This window comes from Artibeus jamaicensis, unplaced genomic scaffold (assembly GCF_021234435.1).
Source record: "Artibeus jamaicensis isolate MK-2021 breed Jamaican fruit bat unplaced genomic scaffold, CSHL_Jam_final scaffold_2375, whole genome shotgun sequence".
In the NCBI taxonomy this organism is placed as follows: Eukaryota; Metazoa; Chordata; class Mammalia; order Chiroptera; family Phyllostomidae; genus Artibeus; species Artibeus jamaicensis.
Window position 1 is genome coordinate 1,113,761 of NW_026522032.1, and position 19,807 is coordinate 1,133,567.

At 46.1% G+C, this 19,807-nt stretch overlaps 1 protein-coding gene across 3 annotated transcripts in view; it reads right to left on the minus strand.

The window, feature by feature from the left end:
• LOC119040195 (immunoglobulin-binding protein 1) overlaps nucleotides 1–19,807 on the minus strand; it is a 63,046-nt gene that overhangs the window by 27,678 nt on the left and 15,561 nt on the right. The window contains exon 6 of one of the 3 annotated variants that reach the window (XM_037133096.2): nucleotides 15,619–16,087. The exons of the other annotated variants lie outside the window; for them this stretch is intronic. Within the exon in view, the coding sequence (XP_036988991.2) occupies nucleotides 15,942–16,087 (146 nt within the window). The 3' untranslated portion in view covers nucleotides 15,619–15,941. Of the gene's footprint in view, nucleotides 1–15,618; nucleotides 16,088–19,807 lie in introns of those variants that run through there. 3 annotated transcript variants of the gene reach the window in all.

The window sequence follows — 19,807 nt, forward strand, 5'->3', positions numbered from 1 at the left end:
GTTTGGTTCCTGGTCAGAGCATGTGCCAGGGTTGCAGGCCATGTCCCCAGTTGGGGGCATGTGAGAGGCAACCAATTAATGTATCTCTTACTCACTCATGTTTCTCTCCCTCTATTTCTCCCTCCCTTCCTGTCTGTCAAAAATAAATCAATAAAGGGGAAAAAAAGAAGCCCTGACCAGTGTGGCTCGGTGGGTTGGGCATCATCCTGCAAACTGGAAGGTCTGGAATCAAACTGGTTAGATTCCCGGTCAGGTTCCCCATGGGGCAAGAGGCAACCAATCGATGTTTCTCTCCCTGTCTCTCTTCCTTCCCCTCTTTGTAAATATAAAGAAAATATCTTTTTAAAAAAGATAAACATCAAAGAAAACAAGAAAATATGAAGGACCAGAAACAAATGAATTTACAGGAAAATCACTTTCTTCTCTTACTATTAGATTCAAGCCAAGGACAGACTGAGAGCTCAGTGTGATTTGACTTCAATGAAGCTGAAGAAGTGGGACTTCTGCCAAGATGGAGGCATAGATGGATATCTGTGCCTTCTCACACAACCAAGTTTAGAGACAACTAAATATTAGCAACAGAAAACACAGCCAGAACACAGAAAATTGAACTTTTCAGAAGTCTGTTAACAACAAATTCTTCAGCCTGACTGGTAAGGGGTGAAACCAGCAGCTGGCAGAGCGGGGTTGCACAGAAAAACTCGTTCAGATGGACTCAGGCGCGGAATCCAGGCGCAGGGTTGGACCTAGTGAGAGACCCAGCGACCACGGGGAAACAGCAAGGGAGCAGGGCTGCGGGTTGACTGTGGTTGCGCATTCGTGCGCTGATAGACAAGCGAGGGAGTGGACGATTGGACCGGGACCCAGCGGATCCCCCGCAGCAAGTGGCAGCGGAGGGCGCCATTTCCCCACTCTGACCCCACCTCCACATACAGCATCATAACCCAGTGACTCTGAGTGGCCTGGCCCTAGTGAACCACCTAAGGCGCTGCTCCTCACCCAGCGGGGAGAAACAGCAGAGGGGGCCGCCATTTCCCTGCTCTGACCACGCCCCCACATACAGTGTCACAAGCTAGCGACCTACGAGTCCAAGGCTTCGCTCCTCACACTTAATGGGCGCGAACAGACCAAAAATGGCTCAAGAAGATCTCAAAGCCCCAGAGCCTATAAATCTAAGTGATGAAGAAATAGCAAAACTCTCAGACGCACAGTTTAAAACACTGGTCATCAGGATGCTCACAGATCTGGTTGATTATAGCCACAAATTAGAAAAACATATGAAGGCGAAACTAATTGAAATGAATGGAATTGCACAGGAAACCAATAGTGGTGAAAAGGAAACTGGGACTCAAATCAATGGAGTGGACCAGAAGAAAGCAAACAATGGCCAAATAGAAAAGAGTGAAGAAGCAAGAATTCAAAAAAATTAGGAGAGTCTTAGGAACCTCCAGGACATCTTTAAACGCTCCAACATCCGAATTATAGGGGTACCAGAAGGGGAAAGGCACAGCCACCAGTGGAAAACTTATTTGAACAAATAATAAAGGAGAATTTCCCCAATCTGGCAAAGGCAATAGACTTCCAGGAAATCCAGGAAGCTCAGAGAGTCCCAAAGAAGTTGGACCCAAGAAGAAACACACCAAGGCACATCATCATTACATTAGCCAAGATTAAAATGAAGGAGAGAATCCTAGAAGCAGCAGGAGATAAGGGACAGTCACCTACAAAGGAGTTCCCATCAGACTGTCAGCGGATTTCTCAAAAGAGACCTTACAGGCAAGAAGGGGCTGGAGAGAGGTATTCCAAGTCATGAAATCCAAAGACCTACAACCAAGATTGCTCTATTCAGCAAAACTTTCATTTAGATTGGAAGGACAGATAAAGTGCTTCTCAGATAAGATCAAATTCAAGAAGTTCATCATCACCAAGCCCTTACTATATGAAATGTTAAAGGGACTTACCTAAGAAAAAGAAGATCAAAAACATGAACAGTGAAAGGACAGCAAACTCACAGTTATTAACAACCACACCTAAAACAAAAGCAAACTAAAAGGACAGCTAGATCAGGAGTGGAAACATAGAAATGAAGATCTCAATGAGGGTTAGCAACAGGGGAGTGGGAGGAGGAGAAGGGGGGAGAAGGTACAGAAAATAAGTAGTATAGAAAGTAGATAGAAAATAGATGGGGGGGCGAGAATAGTATGGGAAATATAGAATCTAAAGAACTTGAGACACATGGTCATAAACTAAAGGGGGGATGGGGGGTGGGGTGGAGGGGAATGAAGGGGGAATAGAACAACTGTAATGGCATAATCAATAAAAAATAAATTTAAAAAATAAGAAAAAATAAAAGGAAAAAAAAGCTGAATAAGTATTTACCTTTTGGGGGTGATGAGCCCCTTTGACAGTTCAGTGAAGCCTCTGGACCCTTCTCTGAAGAGTATTTTTTTAATGTACAAAATAAATACAGACTTACAAAGGAAACTCAACATATTAAAACACAGTTATCAAAACAGATGAAAATGTGATATAGTAACATGCTCTTCTTAATTTATGCATTAAAGAAGTGGACCTAATGGCAGCTTTCAGAACTGTAAGAATTTGGAAGTAGTCATGAGCTATAAACAAAATGTCAAGATGCCTGCAGCAACTGGCTGGTGACGATGGGCACATCCCTGTGATGTCACCGACGGATTCCCAGGTACTGCTGCTAACACGTGTGTGGATTGTTGCCTACACTCATCATTTTCATCTGAAATTAGTAAAAATAAAGGGGAATTTTTTTCCATCCAAGTTCAAAGTTGCCCCTGTCCCCGAATTAGGGGTCATGCAGCCGTCCCTAGATTGGAATAGGCTACCTCCTACTTGCCCCATTCTTCAGGGTGACATTTCTCCCCATCCAGTTTCCAAGCAGCCTTAATTGGCTGCTCATAAAGCCCTGGTTTCTGGCTGGGTGTCCATTCAATGACTGGCCTTTTCTCAAAATTCTGTCGAATGAGTTCCTCAGGAGCCCCGAGATTTTCCAGGATTCTCTCACCATGGCCTCACACTGTGAAATCACTTTATACCTACCCAATAACACCAACTCGGCAAGCCATACCACCTTTGCCTCGTTCCCTGTATACGACAGTGAACTAGAAGGAGCAGTCCTGAGAAGGCTGAGGTGATCTTTAAACTAGAACAGAGGGCTCTATACCTCAGGGGTTAGAGCACTGGTCTTGTAAACTAGAACAGCCTGCCCTGATCAACTTGGCTCCTTGGTGGGAGCATTGTGTTATAACCAAGAAACCATTGGTTCAATTCCCAGTCAGGGCACATACCTGGGTTGTGGACTTGATCCCGCACTGGGGCACGTGCAGAAGGCAACACATTGATGTGTTTTGTTTTTCTTTCTCTCCCCCTTCCTGTCTCTCTCGAATGAGAATTTTTTTAAAAAACCAAAACTTAGAACAACCACAGGCTCACTCCTGGCCTTCATTCCCCTCCATTGGGAGGAGAAAAATCCAGTGAACTCAACAGTATCCATTGTCTTGAGTGAGGAAGTATGCACAGCCCTTCCCATAGGGAAGGGACTGACCAAATGAGCTCTTGGGAACCCCCCTCATCCGGATATTTATGGCCTCTTTCTTAGTCTGTTTCCTTGTACTCTCCGGCACCTGGGGCTCACTCACCCATAATTACGTAGACTGGGATCCACTGCAGAACAGAGAGGGTTTGGAGGCCCTCCTGAAGATTCAGTCGGAAGAGGAAGGCCATGATCGTGGAGCTGTTCTGCTGTGGCAAGAAGCCCAAACAGGAGGCCAGTGCCTCTAAAGCTGAGGTGCTTACAGGTGCTTTGCTTTAATCTCTTACACTGAATCCCTTCAGCTGCTGGAAGTTTGAGACAGGATCTGGACTTCCCTCCAGCATTCCCTGTTTCTCTGCCCCGCCCCAACTTCCTACACACCTCAGGTTTCAGATCCTAGTCTCTAAACTCCCTAATATACATATACCCTTTCTCCTAGTGTCTTCGATTGCAATGAGGCAGAAATGGCCTTGGGGTGGTTCTAGCCGTGAGGGTGGGAGTGGTGGTGGGGCTCCCTGATGAATTACTTCAGGGAAAAGAACGGCTTAAGCCTGAAGTAAGACCTCTGAAAGCTACCTGTTACCTTTCACTGCTTGAGAAAAGGGATCTGGTACCACCTTTGTTTCTGCCCCAGTGGCTGCCCTCTGCCTCCTCCTGTCTTCTGCTGAGAGCCACCTAGTTGACCAGGACCCTTTTCTGCATGGCTATCTATCCTTCTCAAATCCCTCCTCACGCCTCTGTTTCCAGGGTCTCAGTATCAGCAGCTAGATACCATACGATAGAGTGGGTAGAGCACTGTACAGAGAGCAGACCCGGGTTCCCGTACTAGCTCCATGTTTTTGCCATGACAGTTTTGGAAATTGTTCATTTCTGTAGATCTTAGTGTGACCACTCTTGTTGGGAGGCAGTGTAGTGGTTAGGGGCATGGACTTTAGCTGGGGTTCAAATCTCCGCTCTGCCACTTATAAACTGGTGAACCTCTGAGCCTCAATTTCACCTATCTGTAAAATGGCAATAATAATAGTACCTACTTCATAGGGTTGTTTGAGGATTAAATCAGTGAATGAATATAAAGTGCTTGGCACAGGGCCTGGCACACAGTGGGCATTATGTGTTACCTGTTGTTATTACTTATTTAGTTCAATTAACATTTATTGAATATGTACTAGGTTTCCAGGGTAAGAGACTTGCTTCTGCATACCAGCCTTTGCAAAATTAAAGTTTGTCCCAAGGTCCCAGACTTCCCGGTTTATTGGTGTCCTGTAATTAGCTATTGAGTGACTGCTGTTTGCCAGACACTGTTGTAGGTGCTGAGGGTTCAGTGGGGAAGACGATGGACATGATTCCTGCCTTCACTGAACTTCTGGTCTAGCTGAGGATATAGACATCTAACAAACAAACAAAAAGTCACAAAAAACATCTGCACACTTGAGTTTGTGATTAACTGCCTTAAAGGAGAAGAGCTAGTATTCCCAGCATATGGCTATCAGTATACAAAGTGCTCAAAAAGGAAAAAAAAAACATTTTTTAAAGAATGAACGAACGAACGAATGAATGATTTTAGAGAGAGAGGAAGGGAGGGAGAAAGAGAGGGAGAGAAACAGCAATTGGTTGCCTCTCACAGGCCCCCACTGGGGACCTGGCCCACAACCCAGGTGTGTGCCCTGCCTGGGAATGGAACCAGTGACCCTTTGGTTGAAGCAAAGGATGGCATTCAACCCACTGAACCACACTGGTGAGGGTGGGGAAAAACTTTTTTGAATGTAATCTAAAGGGTTTCTAGGAAAATAAAATATAAAAATGATATCAAGTGTCCTACAAGTGCAGGAAAATATTGATTCCTTAGCCTTCTCCAAGAAGATTAGCAGAACTCTGCCTTCCTTCTTACCCACCCACCCCCAACTTTGGCTTTTGGCGAGGCTTCCTAACTAAACTCATTAATACAACTCTTCAGAGTTGTCCTTAGAAAAGTTTTTTTTTTTTGCATCTTTTAGAGTTGTGCTTTCATTCTACAATGTCTCCTAGATGGCCACCTGACATGTCACCTCTTTCTCTTTTTTTAAGATTTTATTTATTTGTGTATTTATAGAGAAGGGGAAGGGAAGGAGAAAGAGAGGGAGAGAAGCAGTGATTGGTTGATTTCCTCTCCTTTGCACCCTGACTGGGGACTGAACCGCAACCCATGAATGTGCCCTGACCTGGAATCAAACCCCGTGACCAGCAACTTTTTGATCAGTGGGAGGACATCCAACACACCGAGGTATATCAGTCAGGGCTCCGCTTCCTTGTTCTTTACTTTACCCTAGTTGGCTGCGGTTCTTAAGCTGCTTCTTGGGGCCACTTGACCAGATTCAGAGTGAGATACACTACTCAGAATTTCCTCAGAAGAGGAAGAGAAGTAAGAGAGGCAGGCCTGACTCTTGTAACAGAAAGCACAGGTGTGACAAGGGCTGCGGTGTTCAGGATAAATGAGATCCACATTGTCCAGAGCTCCAAGTCTCCTTACAGATCAAGCCTCTATCCTCTTTACTTTCATATTGGTAAATGGAGGAGGACTAGAAAGAATGCAAGGTCACACAGGACGCCAAGTGCCAGGCAAGGACAGACCAATGTTCATTTCTTTCTCCCTAACACATGACTCAGGGCCTGGTAGAGAGTAGGTACTCAAGTAGATGCTTCTGGAACAAAGGGAGAAGGTCTGCTCTCCTGGTCCCTCTAGCAAGAGTGACTGGCAGGGCTGGGTCAGACCCCAATTGGCCACCCCTTCCCTTCCCCAAACAGAGCATGCTGCCTGAGCTGCGCGAAATGGACAACTGTAAAATACCAAGGAACGTACAAAAGGCAGGAAGAAGAGAAGTAGGCCACCAGACAAACTCTGAACAGCTGGCATTCATGATTTCTCGATTACAACCCAACCAACCAAAAAGCAAAAGGTTCACTGCTGCTGAGTCAGCAGTGCCAAAGGAAAAGTGGCCAAAAAGCAGCAAAAATCTGCCAAGTCCATTCACAAGTATTTAAGGCTGACACAACTCAAACCTGCAAGAAACTCACAGCCCAGCCTGCCAGGTAGACACAAGCCCAGATACCTGCATGGGAACCATGAGGTGCACGGAAGACCAGCAGCCACTAGCTGGAAGTGATCAGTGCCGGCTTGTTGGAGGAAGGGCTGCTGTGGCCAGCTGAAATGGACTAGGCACCAAGAGCGCGCAGGGCAGTCCAAGGAAGACTGTGATCAGTGTGGCAAACTAGAGGGAACGGGGAGTCTGTGATAAGCTGGGAAGCTAAGAACCTTCAAAGGAGCAATAGAAAAACAAAGAAAGTCCCTCGCTGATGTGGCTCAGTGGGTTGGGCATTGTCCTGCAAGCCGAAAGGTCACCCTCGTTCAATTCCAGGTCAGGGCACATGCCTGGGTTGCGGGCCAGGTCTCCATCTGAGGGAGTGCCATGCGAGAGGCAACAGAAGTTTAAAAATTTTTTAAAGCAAAAGAAAAACAAAACAAAGAAAGGACAAGAATAAAGAAAAAGAAGGCCAAGGGGACCACGGAGCTCAGAAGGAGAGGTGGAAGTGAGGGGAGCTCTGAGAAAGAAGCAGCTCCAGGATTCTTCTTCCTGGATTCACAGGTTCCCCTTCAGCCCTCAGAATGACACATTTCCAGAAAGCTTTGGGTAGCTGAGGTTTTGCCATAGTGTCTTTTCTTCTGATCTGTCCTCTTCTGACATACTCTTATTTGGTTGGGTATTGCAACTACAGCTTGATCAAAACCATTTGTGGAGAATTTATTTAATGCCAGGCACTAGCCTAAGGTACTATAGAAGAAACATACACAGTCCCTTCATTCACCAAATGTTTCTACTAGAAGCCTGGTTTTGTTCTAGGTTGACAATTGTGTGTATGCTCTGTCAGGAGGGCAGGTAGGGAGTGAAAGAAGTGCCTGCATCACCAACACAAGGATCGGGGCCATGAGAGAATTGCAAGGAAGACAGAGGGGAAGGCTAGTGGCTGTGCGACCTTGGACGAGATACTTCCCCTCTCTGAGTCTCGGTTTTCCTCATCTGGAAAAAGGGACTATTGATATTTATTTGCTCTGAGGATTAGTGGTATGGTTTGAAAAGCTCCTTAGGAGGTATCTGACATGCAGGAGCTGCTTTTTAGTACTCAGTAGACCTGTGGGGAGGTGGTATTCACAATGGACTCCAACAGGCAGAGAAATAGGAAATGTAACATTTCCTGTAGTGGTCCAGTGGATACAAATATCTAAAGCTTTGCTTTGGCACAGGGACTGGTTCAGTTTGACTGAAGCCTCAGTTTCATGGAGGGGAGTGGGGAAGAAGGCCGGAAGTTGGTAAGTGGGGATGTTGGATTTTCTTTTTAATTTTTAGGTTTTTTAAAAAAATTTATTTAGTTTTTTTTTCAAGTACAGTTTTTTGTCTGTTTCTCCCATCCCAGCCCCCCCACCCCGCCCCTTGCTCCCCACCTCCCTCCCATTTCCACCCCCCTTAGTTCTCATCCCTGTGTCCTTCCTATTTGTTCCTCCAAACCCCCCTCCTTTTTTCCCCTTAACTTCCCTTCCTTCTCCCCTCTGGTCACTATCCCCTTGTTCTCTATTTCAGTGTTTTTGTTTTTATTCTGCTTGTTTGTTTGTTTTGTTGTTAATTTTTAGTTTTTTAAAGGATTTTATTTATTTATTTATTTTTAGACAGAGGGGAAGGGAGAGAGGAAAAAAAAGGGAGGGAAACATCAATGTGTAGTTGCCCTTCATGTGCTCCCTGCCAGAGGACCTGGCCCACAACCCAGGCATGTGCTCTGACTGGGAATCGAACCATTGACCTTTTGCTTCCCAGTCTGGTGCTCAGTCCATTGAGCCACACCAACTGGGGGGAATGTGTTTCTTACAAATCTCTATGTGTACATGTACAGGTCAGCAGGTCTAGAATCAGCGAAAGTGAACTGAAGAGTGGTGGTTCGAGGATGGATCCGTAAAGGGTAGGGCATAACTGGGTGGATATTTCAAAGTCTCCTGGAAATTGTTAGGGGCTAAGGGAAATAGTCTTAAGAAAACTAAGTTGTTTGTTCAACCTTAGCTGCTTGCTCAAGCTTGGGTGGGGGCACCGCACCCACCCCCGGGCAAATGTTCCAGGAAGTTAAGCAGATAGCTTCTTGGAACATTGATCAAGCAGATAGCTTCTTGGAACATCCGTTAGGGGAGAAAATTTTTATCTCTAGCATGAGCCCCTAGGCCAATGGCTAACCTGAGCACGAGCTGTTCATGAGCCCTGCCAGCCAATCATCAGCAAGATCACGAGCCCTAGCATAAACCCCTGAGCCAATAGCTAACTGCCACCTTTTGCTTCTGGAAGTTGCTTGCTTGCTCGCCTCTATAAGAACCCTAGCCTGTAAGCGTTAGGCGCGACTCTCATCTGCAGCCATCTTGGCACTAGTGCATCCGGAGGCACCCCGAGAGTTCGCCCCTGCGCAGGTAAAACTTTGGCCAATAAAGTAACATCTTTGAACCTCTGAAGGTCTCCGTCCTTTCTCTCGCGATTTTGGGGATGTAACAAATCACTAGATCACTTTTCAGGACAGGCAGGCCCTGGGACATAGCAGCAGGTTGAGGTGACCAACCATCTCTGTTTGCCAGGGACTGAGAAGTTGCACGGGACACGGGACTTTTGATGGTAAAACCAGGATGGTCTTGGACAGATCAGGACAGCTGGCCTCCTAGTTTGATCCCTTGTCCCTGTCTCCCATACTTTGGTCCCCATGATGCTGCTGGAGGGTCACTATCACACACAGCTCTTAGCTTCATCCCTGTTTCAAACCCTCGAAAATCTCCCATCAATGCTGGGATCAAGTTCGGACCCCAGCGCCTGGCAGCTGTAGCTGAGTCTACATTGGGTTCTGCCTTCCTTGAAAGTCTTGTTTCCCTTCACTGTTACCCCACACCAGATACAGCCCCCTCTCCCAAACAAGAGGTGCTCTTTCTTATTCAGGGCCTTTGCCCGCTGTGGTTTGTTACCAGAAGGACCAAGTCCTGCCCAGGCTTCAGTGTGTTACTCCCTGAGACTCTCTACCAGGTTTTCTCCTCTGGGTTCCCAAGGCATGATAGACACACTTTCCAGAGAGTCCAAATCAGAAAGTTGGTTTGGGAGTGTAGAGCACCCCCTACACCCCGCTTCCGGGGCAATGCTTGGTAACTTTTGGTATATTTATCTTGAAGAGTGAGAATATTGTGATTCAAAATTCAAAGGGGGTGATAGAGAATTCAGTGGAAAGTTTCCTTCCCACTCCTGGCCCCTAACAACCCAATACCCCTCCTCCTACAGGGCTATTTTATGCAAATGATGTGATTTACTTTGTGAAATGAACCAAGGAACAAACAGTAAAAACCTGGAAATAATCCAAAAGTTCCAAATGCAGAGCTGGCCAAGTAAGCCATTACATAGCAACATTATAAGCTAATCTGCACTCATTAAAATTATTGTAAGGTGGACTCTGTAGTCTATGTCATGTTAAAAGCAGAATAGAAAGCGGACCCCTCGAATGAATGCCCTTTGTGAAAACATGTTCTCTTCAGTGTCAGCTTGAAAGGTCTGAGAGAGAAATGATTGCTGCTTGAAGGTGAAGGGATTCTGGGTTTTCTTTTATGTGAAATTGTTTGAACATGAAAAGAAAGAGGCTGGATTACTGTGAATGTGCCTGATGAAGAAGTGTGATTCATCACAGGACTCATTTATGCAGTAATTCACTCCATACACACTGAATGCTTGCTTTGTCAAAAGGAAAATGGCCAAAACAATACTAAGTTTCTCATGGTGAGCACTAAAGAGGTGGGGACGACCTAACAAGCTGTGATGGAGAAAGCCGGGTGGGGAATATGATGAGCTCATTCTGAGACTTGAGTTGGACTTGGGTTTGCTCCCCCTGTGGAGCTGTGGGGCGGGTGGTCAGATATAGGTGGGGGCTGAGCTGGAAGGTCAGGGCTAGTGCTAGCCCACAGTGCACAAGTGCTCAGGAAGCCGGCAGTGTGCCAGTAAGAATGTCTCTGAGCCAAGGCCAAGGGCACCTGGGGAGCACAGATGCTGTCTGTCACTGAGGGTTGAAGGGTCTCAGAGTTCAGGCAGAAACCCCTTCTCCCAGCCCCTTGGTGCTCATGGCCCATGTCTGCTCATAATTATGTGGGAAAGCCTGCTGGACCACGGGGGGGGGGGCTTCAGCTGGCTTAGAAAATTGTAGGAACCCTTACGTGAGAGGCTGTAGCAGAGGTTTTAAGTGATTTGGTTGTATCAAGGTCAGCCAGTGCTGGAAGTGCAGAGGGGCACCTGGCTCTGGGAGCAAGAATGTTTCCCTGTGGCTTGAGGGTTAGGAGGACCAAGGAAAGGGAGGTTTCAAAGTGGGGTTTTCCCTGGTGAGCAGGTCTCTGACATGCCCCTGAAGAACTTGGCAGGCAAAGCTGATGCAATTCTTGTCCAAAACTTAGAGAAAGGGGAGGGGTGTCTCCAGAGCAGTGTGCCACCAGGCAGCATCGCCCACCTTCCTGTGTGAGGCCACACAGTAGACTTTACAGTCAGGCCTACTGAAATCTGAGACATAGCTCTTCTGAGCCTCCATTTGCTCATTTACAAATTAAGGATATAATAGTATCCACTTCAGGCTGTTGTGAGGATTAAGAATAATGCAAAGCTCCTAATAGAAAGTAGGTGTTCAATACATGGCCCCTACCCTCTGTGGCTGCTATTTTTATCTGGGTGACCACATGGGAATAGGCTGGCCCCAGTCATTGCTGAGTTGTACTCTCTTTCAGAGATTCAGTGCCAGGTGGGACAAGAAACTGAAATCTACAAGTCTGTTCACCATCCTTTCACATACATTTGTCAGAAGCGGCCTAGTGGGCAGATACCAAGACAGCACTTCACAAACTTTTTGCTGGATGATATACAAACAGTAGATTGAGAGAGCATTAGAGGGGCAGGGATTAAAGTCAAGTTGTGAAACATTGAAGAGGAAATAATGCATCCCCTCCTCTGTCTCCCTCGCTTACCAACAGCCTGCTACTCTTCCTCCTCATTCTTGTGACCTGCTTTATTTATTTATTTATTCACTTAAATATTTTATTCGTTTATTTTTAGAGAGAGGGAAAGGGAGGAAAAAAAGAGAGGGAGAGAAGCAACAGTATGTGGTTGCCTCTGACATGCGCCCCAACTGAGGACCAGGCCAGCAACCCAGGCATGTGTCCTGACCAGGAATTGAACCTGGCAACCTTTTACTCTGTGTGATGATGCCCAACCCACTGACCCATGCCAGTGAGGGCTCTCGAGCCCTGTTTTACAACTATGTGAAGTGTTTCCACATGTGGACTCCATTTGTTCCTCACGGTGCCTGTGAGGTAAGTAGGACATGTGTTGCCTGCAGCGGAGAGGAGCTAAGCTCATGGCAGAGCTGGGAGTTGGAGCCAGGTTTCCTTGTCATGGAACACGAGTGAACTGTGCCAATTCACTGAGCCAACTGTCCCTTGGATGAGTGGGTTAAAAGCAACCTGTGGGGCAATGATGTGGAGGTGTTGGAGACAGCTGTTTTGCAAGGAGTTGGTGATAACAGTAGCACCTGGCTGTATGCTGTGCTGTCCAGCACAGACGGGTGGCCACACGTCTGCTGTATTGATGAGCAAATTAGAGCCCCTGATGAGGCAGAGGCCAACTTTGCAGTTCAGGTGACACGTAGGTGGATTGATTTCAAACGCTTCCCCCTTTCAAGTTGTTGTAAAGGACAGAAGTGATGCAAGTGGCTTGGATACTCCAGAGGCCCCCAGCTAGGGAGTGGCAGAGCCCTGGGGCTTGAAATCATTGTAGTCAGTCCCTGGCCTTTCTCACCAGGGTGCTGAGAGGAACAACCTGGAAAGCACTAATCATTGTATAACAGCATTAAAGGACCTAGTGCTCAGCTTCCCATTTTCCAATCGAGTGGACCTCCAGGGGAGAGCTAGTGAGAGCCAATTTTGTGGCTTACACTCTACTTATCAGCTATGTGACTGAAGTCAGTCCCTCAGTTCATTTCCCGGAGTTGGTTTCCTTTTCTGTAAAATGAATACATCATTTCCTGCTGGACAGATTGTGGAAATGACAGAAGCAGCGTATGTGAAAGCATTCTGGAAACTATGAAACAGTATCATTCCAGATCTGTTGAAAGCTTTGAATAGTTACTTCCTGGAGTCCCCCAAACCCTGCTCACTCTAGGACCCTGAAAGGCCTGACTCTGGTGGGAGGTGGGAGAAGAGAAGGTGGTTCTTTTTTGGTCTCTCTGGCGGGTGGGGAAAATGGAGGAGGTTGGGCTCGCTCACTGCCTCTTGTTTTCTTCTCCCCCAGCTGAGGGGGAGATGCGGGGTGGTGAGGGAGCTGGCATAACCTTTTCTTTGGTGAGTCAGCTAAGAAGGAATTTCTAGAGCTCCAATTATGTATAAGTGGTGGTTTGAGTTTGGATTTTTAAAGCTGCTGCCTCTTTTAAAGTGGCCTTAAGACATAACTAAAAGCAAAAACAATCGGGAAGCACTTGGAAAATGAGAGAAGCACAGCTTCTTACTAGTGTGAACTTGAGGAAATCACTGAGCTTCTCTGGGCCTGTTTTCTCATCTGTAAAATGGGGACAATGCTACCTCTTTTGTATGGTCATAGTATTTGTTTAAAGATTTTATTTATTTATTTTTAGAGAGAGAGGGAGGAAGAGATGGAGAGAAACGTCAATGTGTGGTTGCCTCTGGTGTGCCCTCTACTGGGGACTTGGCCCACAACCCAGGCATCTGCCCTGACTGAGAATTGAACTAGTGACCCTTTAGTTCGCTAGCCCATGCTCAATCCACTGACCCACACCAGCCAGGGCTCCCTATATTGATAGTATATGAGAGTGTTTGGTTCAGTGCCTGGGCCCTAACTGACACCGACACCTGTCCATTTGCTTTCTCTTCCTCATGGACAGACTGCAGTCATTGGGCTCAGATGACCAGAAAGCACTTATTCTTCAGTGGCTCCATTCCGGTATAATGGCTGCCATTATTCACTTAATTCTCACAACCCCATGGGACAGCTCATCTACAGACACCGAGGACACAGGGGAGCGATTCAGAGAAGTGTTATTGCGCAAGGTCACACGGCTTGCAATTTTTTTAATCCTCACTCTAGGGCATGGTGATTGATTTTAGAGAGAGGGAAAGGGAGGGAGAGAGGGAAACATTGATGTAGAAGAGAAACATTGATGGGTTACCTCTTACAGATGCCCTGACTACTGAACCTGCAACCCAGGCATGTGCCCTGACCGGGAATCAAACCAACGACCTTTTGGTTTACGGGACAACGCTCTAACCACCTGACCCACACTGGCCAGGGCACAGAGCTTGCTCTTTTAAAAAATATTTTTATTTATTTAAAAAGATTTTATTTATTTATCTTTAGAGAGGAAGGGAAGGAGAGAGGGAGAGAAAAATCAATGTATGGTTGCCTCTCCTGCGTCCCCTGCCGGCAACTGGCCTGCAACGCAGGCATGTGCCCTGACTGGGAATCAAACTGCAGTGGTTTTGGTTCGCAGGCCCCATACTCAATCCACTGAGCTACACCAGCCAGGGCTATTTACTTATTTTTAGAGAGAGAGGAAGGGAAGGAGATAGGGAGAGAAACATCGATGTGTGGTTGCCTCTCACGTCCCTCCTACTAAGGGCTTGACCTGGCCCACAACCCAGGCATGTGCCCTGACTGGGAATTGAATCAGCAACCCTTTGGTTCACTGGCTGGCACTCAATCCAGAGCCACACCAACCAGGGCAGCTTCCACTTTTTAAAGTCGAGATTCACACCTGCCTTGTCTTGTTTGCTTTTTAGATAATCAAAGGTGTGAGGGGGATTAATATAGCTGGATATTAGTGGAGGCTCATCTTTAAGTAGACCGAGACTGAGGGGGAAACCTCAACCTGGCCCATTTTGAGAATTAACTCAGGGTGGCGTTTCAGGGGCAGGAAACAGGTTATTGCCAGAGGCAGCATGGCAGTAATTGAAAGAGCTGAAGAAATGAACCTTGCTTCTCAGATCCCTGGGGAATTTCAACTGTGTTCTCTCACTTTCAGGAGCTTCTGTAGAGAGGATGAGTCCTTTATTGAGCAGTATACAAGTATATTATCGGTAGTCTTCTGTCATCTCCCACTAAACACGACCTCCTACTCATCGCCCGACAGCCCTCCACTTCCCACCCTAAAACCACAAGGGAACCTCGTCTCCTTTCCCAACACATCTCCTAAGCTAGACTGCAGAGGCTACAATAGGCAGGCTGAGTCATCTTCCTTTTAGAAAATCAAGTGTACCAAAGGCACAGAGAGCAAAAGTATGTTTTCCATACAGACCCTTGTTTTAACACATGGCTGCTTTTTTAAGGTATCAACCCAAGAGCTGAGGACATGCCTCGTCTCTACTGCAGAAAGTAAGTACCTTTCAGTGTTGTCTGTGCCACATCCAGTCACCAGCACTTTACTGACCAGCAAAATGACCACCACGGCACAGTGACCACTTCAGACTGTGCCAGGTATTGCACAGCACATGTAAGGAGGGCCCAGATGGTGTGTGGAGGCCCCTTTAAGAGCTACACTTCACCTGAGCTGCTCTCCTCTCCTCCCTGGGTAAGAGAGATAGCAAATCCTTCTGTGAGGGTAAAAACCCTGGCCTCAGATGAATATGCAAGGATGGCTCTCACAGCGCCTGATACATTTCCCTCATCTCTCCTGGCCAAGGCAGGGAAGATCAGGTAGATGGGATGGTTACGATCTATTCACTTACAGCAGGGCAAGTCCTGGCTTTCAGTGCTCACCCCTTGTAGAGCAGTGTTGGGTCACAGCACAGTGCTGGTGTAGGAAGAGCGAAGGCCCCAGCTTGTCTGTGCAGCTCTGAGGCTGGGAAATTCACTGCTCAGATCAAAGGGAGACAACCAGGAGCTCCACATAAGCCCAGGAATGCACAGCTGACCTCCTGCCCCTGCCCCCCCCCACACAAATAAAACACCTGATACCCATATTTCTGCACAGGCTCTTGTAATACAAAGCACTTTATTTCTGAAGAATTCACACAGCCATTGCCTGTACAGAGCCCACTTCTCAGTACTCTTTTCTTTCCACTGAAGAAACTGAAATACATGACTGGGAGAATGCCAAAACAAGAATCACTGGTTCATCATCTAGGCTACAAGTACGCTTAATTGCTTGCCACTTTATTTGAATGCAAAGCAAGATTAAGCGTCTTTGCCTTTGTGGTACAGAGCTAAAGCCTGAACCCAGGTACTGGGAAGACAGCACAGCTTTCCTTTCAGGGGAAGAGGTGTGCCCCCTGTCGTCCTGTCTCGTTGTGGGAAGACTAGCCCATGTTCTGCCGGTTGCCATAGCCCCTGGGATGGGTATCCTTCCAGTCATCCCACTCCCGAGCTCGCTGGAGTGTTTCCTCATCATCCTCTTCCTCCTTTTGTTCTTGCTCATCCTGTTGCTGAGCTGCTCTTCTGACCTCTGCCAAAGTAGAAAAATGAGAAAGTGGGCACGAGAAACTGAGGGAACTCAGCGCTACTCTGCACACATGAAAAATGAGAACAAGGGCCCTGGCTGGTGTGGCTTAGGGGATTGAGCGTGGGCTGAGAACCAAAGGGTCGCAGTTCGATTCCCAGTCAGGGCACATGCCGGGTTGCAGCCAGGTCCCTAGTGTGGGGCTCGTAAGAGGCAACCACACATTGTAGTTTCTCTCCCTCTCTTTCTCCTTCCCTTCTCTCTAAAAAATAATTAAATAAAATCTTTTTAAAAAATGAGAACAAGGAACTGAGCTAGCTGCCCAGGCTGGGGCTAGCAGAAGTGGGGCGAGTGCTTATATACCTAACAGAGAACATGGTAAATAACAATAAGAAAGGATGCTCTAAATGGTTTTAACAAGAAGACTGAAACACAAAAGTGGACCCTCAGAATGAATTCTATTTGGGGAAAGAACTATTGCTAAAATAGCTAATACTGTCCCACCCTGCCCTCCAAAAAGAAAAACCCACAAAAAGCAAAAGAAAAAAAAAACAACAAAACCCCAGCAAACCAAAAACACTAAAAGTAAAAAATATTTGAATTTTTAAGATTATTTTATTAATTTTTAAAAAGATTTTATTTATTTATTTTTAGAGAGAGGTGAAGGGAAGGAGAAAGAGAGGGAAACGTCGATGTGAGAGACAAGATTGATTGGTTGCCTCTTGTTTCCACATAGACTGGGGACCTGATCAGCAACCCAGGCATGTGCCCTGACTGGGAAGGGAACCAGTAGGCCTTTTGCTTTGCGGATGACACCCAACCAACTGAGCTATGCCAGTCAGGGTCAAAAATATTTATGATTTTATAATTTGTGATATACTAAGGATCAGGGACTGCAGGTAACTTCCTGTCATACATCCATTTCCCATTAGTTATATAATTTTGTAGATTTTTTAAGAGAGAGAAAGAAAGAGAGAAATATCAATTTGGTGTTCCACTTATACTTTCATTGATTGTCTCTTATCTATGTCCTGACTGGGAATTGAACCCACAACCTTGGTGTATCAGGACACTATAACCTACTGAGCACCCTAGCCAGGCCTAGTTACATAATTTTGTTTGTGTAAAATTGGAAATCACGTGGCAGTTAAACCTACCACAAAAGAATAGGTGTTATTTTGCACATGCTTAGAATAGGGTCTGAGGCCCAAATGGTAGTTGTCATGTGGTGTATACCGAAAACAAATTGAACCAACTGGAACATCTCTCTTTTGCATTAAATTTTTCTCTTGTGATGTGAAGGAGCATTTCCGGGTGACTCTGAGTTTGCTCATGAGAAGGTTTCATTATTGTGATAAAGAATGAAATGGGTGGGGATCTAACTTAACAAGTTAGGAGTCTTGTGTTTTTTTTTTAAAACAACTTTTACTATAAAATAAAGAATACTGGAAATTGCACACACACATTATATATGTGTACATTATATTCCCTTCCCCTCTCTCTAGAAATAAATAAATAAAATCCTTTTTAAAAAAGCCCTGGCTGAGCGCTGGCCTGTAAACCAAAGGGTTGCCAGTTTGATTCCCAGTCTGGACACATGCCTGGGCTGCGGGCCAGGTCCCCAGTAGAGGGCACATGAGAGGCAAACACACATTGCTGTTCCTTTCCCTCTCTTTCTCCTTCTCTTCCCCTCTGTCTAGAAAGAAATAAATTTTTAAAAAATAAAGTCTTAGTTGTCAAGGACAGAGGATAGTAAAATTAGAGTATCTCACAATTACTCATTTATATTATCTCACATTACACAGTATTACACATTACAACACTAATAATGTCTGTTACCAATCTAGTATCTGAGAACAGTTCATTTTCTGGCATATGCTTTCCCCATTTCTCCATTTATTATTTTTTCCAGTATACATTTTATTTTTCTTTTTAATATATTTTATTAATTATGCCATTATAGTCGTCCCATTTCCCCCTTCATGCCCTTCCACCCTGCACACCCCTCCCCCACCCATCCCCCCTTTAGTTTATGTCCACGTGTCACAAGTTCTTTAGATTCTATATTTCCCATACTATTCTTGCCCTCCCCGTCTATTTTCTACCTATCTTCTCCCCTCTTCTCCTCCTCCCACTCCTGTTGCTAACCCTCCATGTGATCTCCATTTCTATGGTTCTGCTCCTGATACAGCTGTCCTCTTTGATTGCTTTTGTTTTAGGTGTGGTTGTTAATAACTGTGAGTTTGCTGTCCTTTCACTGTTCATATTTTTGATCTTCTTTTTCTTAGATAAGTCCCTTTAACATTTCATATACTAAGGGCTTGATGATGATGAACTCCTTGAATTTGACCTTATCTGAAAAGCACTTTATCTGCCCTTCCATTCTAAATGAAAGCTTTGCTGGATAGAGCCACCTTGGATGTAGGTCTTTGGATTTCATGACTTGGAATACCTCTTTCTAGCCCCTTCTTGCCTGTGAGGTCTCTTTTGAGAAATCCGCTGACGATCTGATGGGAACTCCTTTGTAGGTGACTGTCCCCTTATCTCTTGCTGCTTCTAGGATTCTCTCCTTCGCTTTAATCTTGGCTAATGTAATTATGATATGTTGTGTGTTCCTTCTTGGGTCCAACTTCTTTGGGACTCTCTGAACTTCCTGGAAGTCTATTTCCTTTGCCAGATCAGGGAAGTTCTCCTTTCTTATTTGTTCAAATAAGTGTTCCACTTGTTGCTGTTCCTCTTCCCGTTCTGGTACCCCTATACTTCGGATGTTGGAACGTTTAAAGATGTCCTGGAAGTTCCTAAGCCTCTCCTCATTTTTTTCTGAATTCTTGTTTCTTCATCCTTTTCTGTTTGGTCATTTTTTTTCTTCCTTCTGACCTACTCCCTTGATTTGAATCCCAGTTTCCTTTCCATCACTATTGGTTTCCTGTGCATTTCCCTTCATTTCAATTAGTTTTAGCCTTCATTTGTTCCTCTGATTTGTGACTAAAATCAACCAGTTCTGTGAGCATCCTGATCACCAGTGTTTTGAACTGTGCATCTGATAGGTTGGCTATCTTTTGGTCACTTAAAAAAAGTATTGGCTCTGGGGCTTTGAGCTGTTCTTGAGCCATAATGTTTTGGTCTGTTCGTACCTGTTACGTATGAGGGGCAGAGCCTTAGGTGTTCACCAGGGTGTGGTGACCCAGTTGCTGGGTTGTGACGCTGTGTGTGGGGGCAGGGTCAGAGAGGGGCGATGGGTTTATTCCTCTCTCTCTTGGATTTTGGTCCCCTCTGCTGCTTCCCGCAAGCAAACCGGGTCCCCTGGTGCCAGCTTCCGAGTGTGTGGGCCTGTGCACCCTCCAGAACCCTGTGGGTCTCTCCAACAAACTCTCTGTGAGCCTGGGAGCCTCTCCCAGCACCTCGACCCTGAAAGTTTTTCCAATTGGTGCTTTTAGGCTTTAATTCCCATTGCTGGGGCCTAGCCTGCGCGGTCTGTCTCACTGCTCACTCCTTCACCTGGTGTATCTGAGTGTGAATGTGTGACCATGGTCAGCCAGCTGCCCCGTGCCCCCACTGGGTCTGCCCGTTGCCACCACAGACCTGGGATCTGCCAACTGCCGCCTCTGCTCCTGGGTCAGTCTGGCCACTTTTTCCTGCCCAAATCCGCTCAGCCAGCCACTGACTCCGCCCCTCTTACTGGTCTGGCTGAATGGCTCGTTGTTGTCAGACTTCTGTACAGCTCAA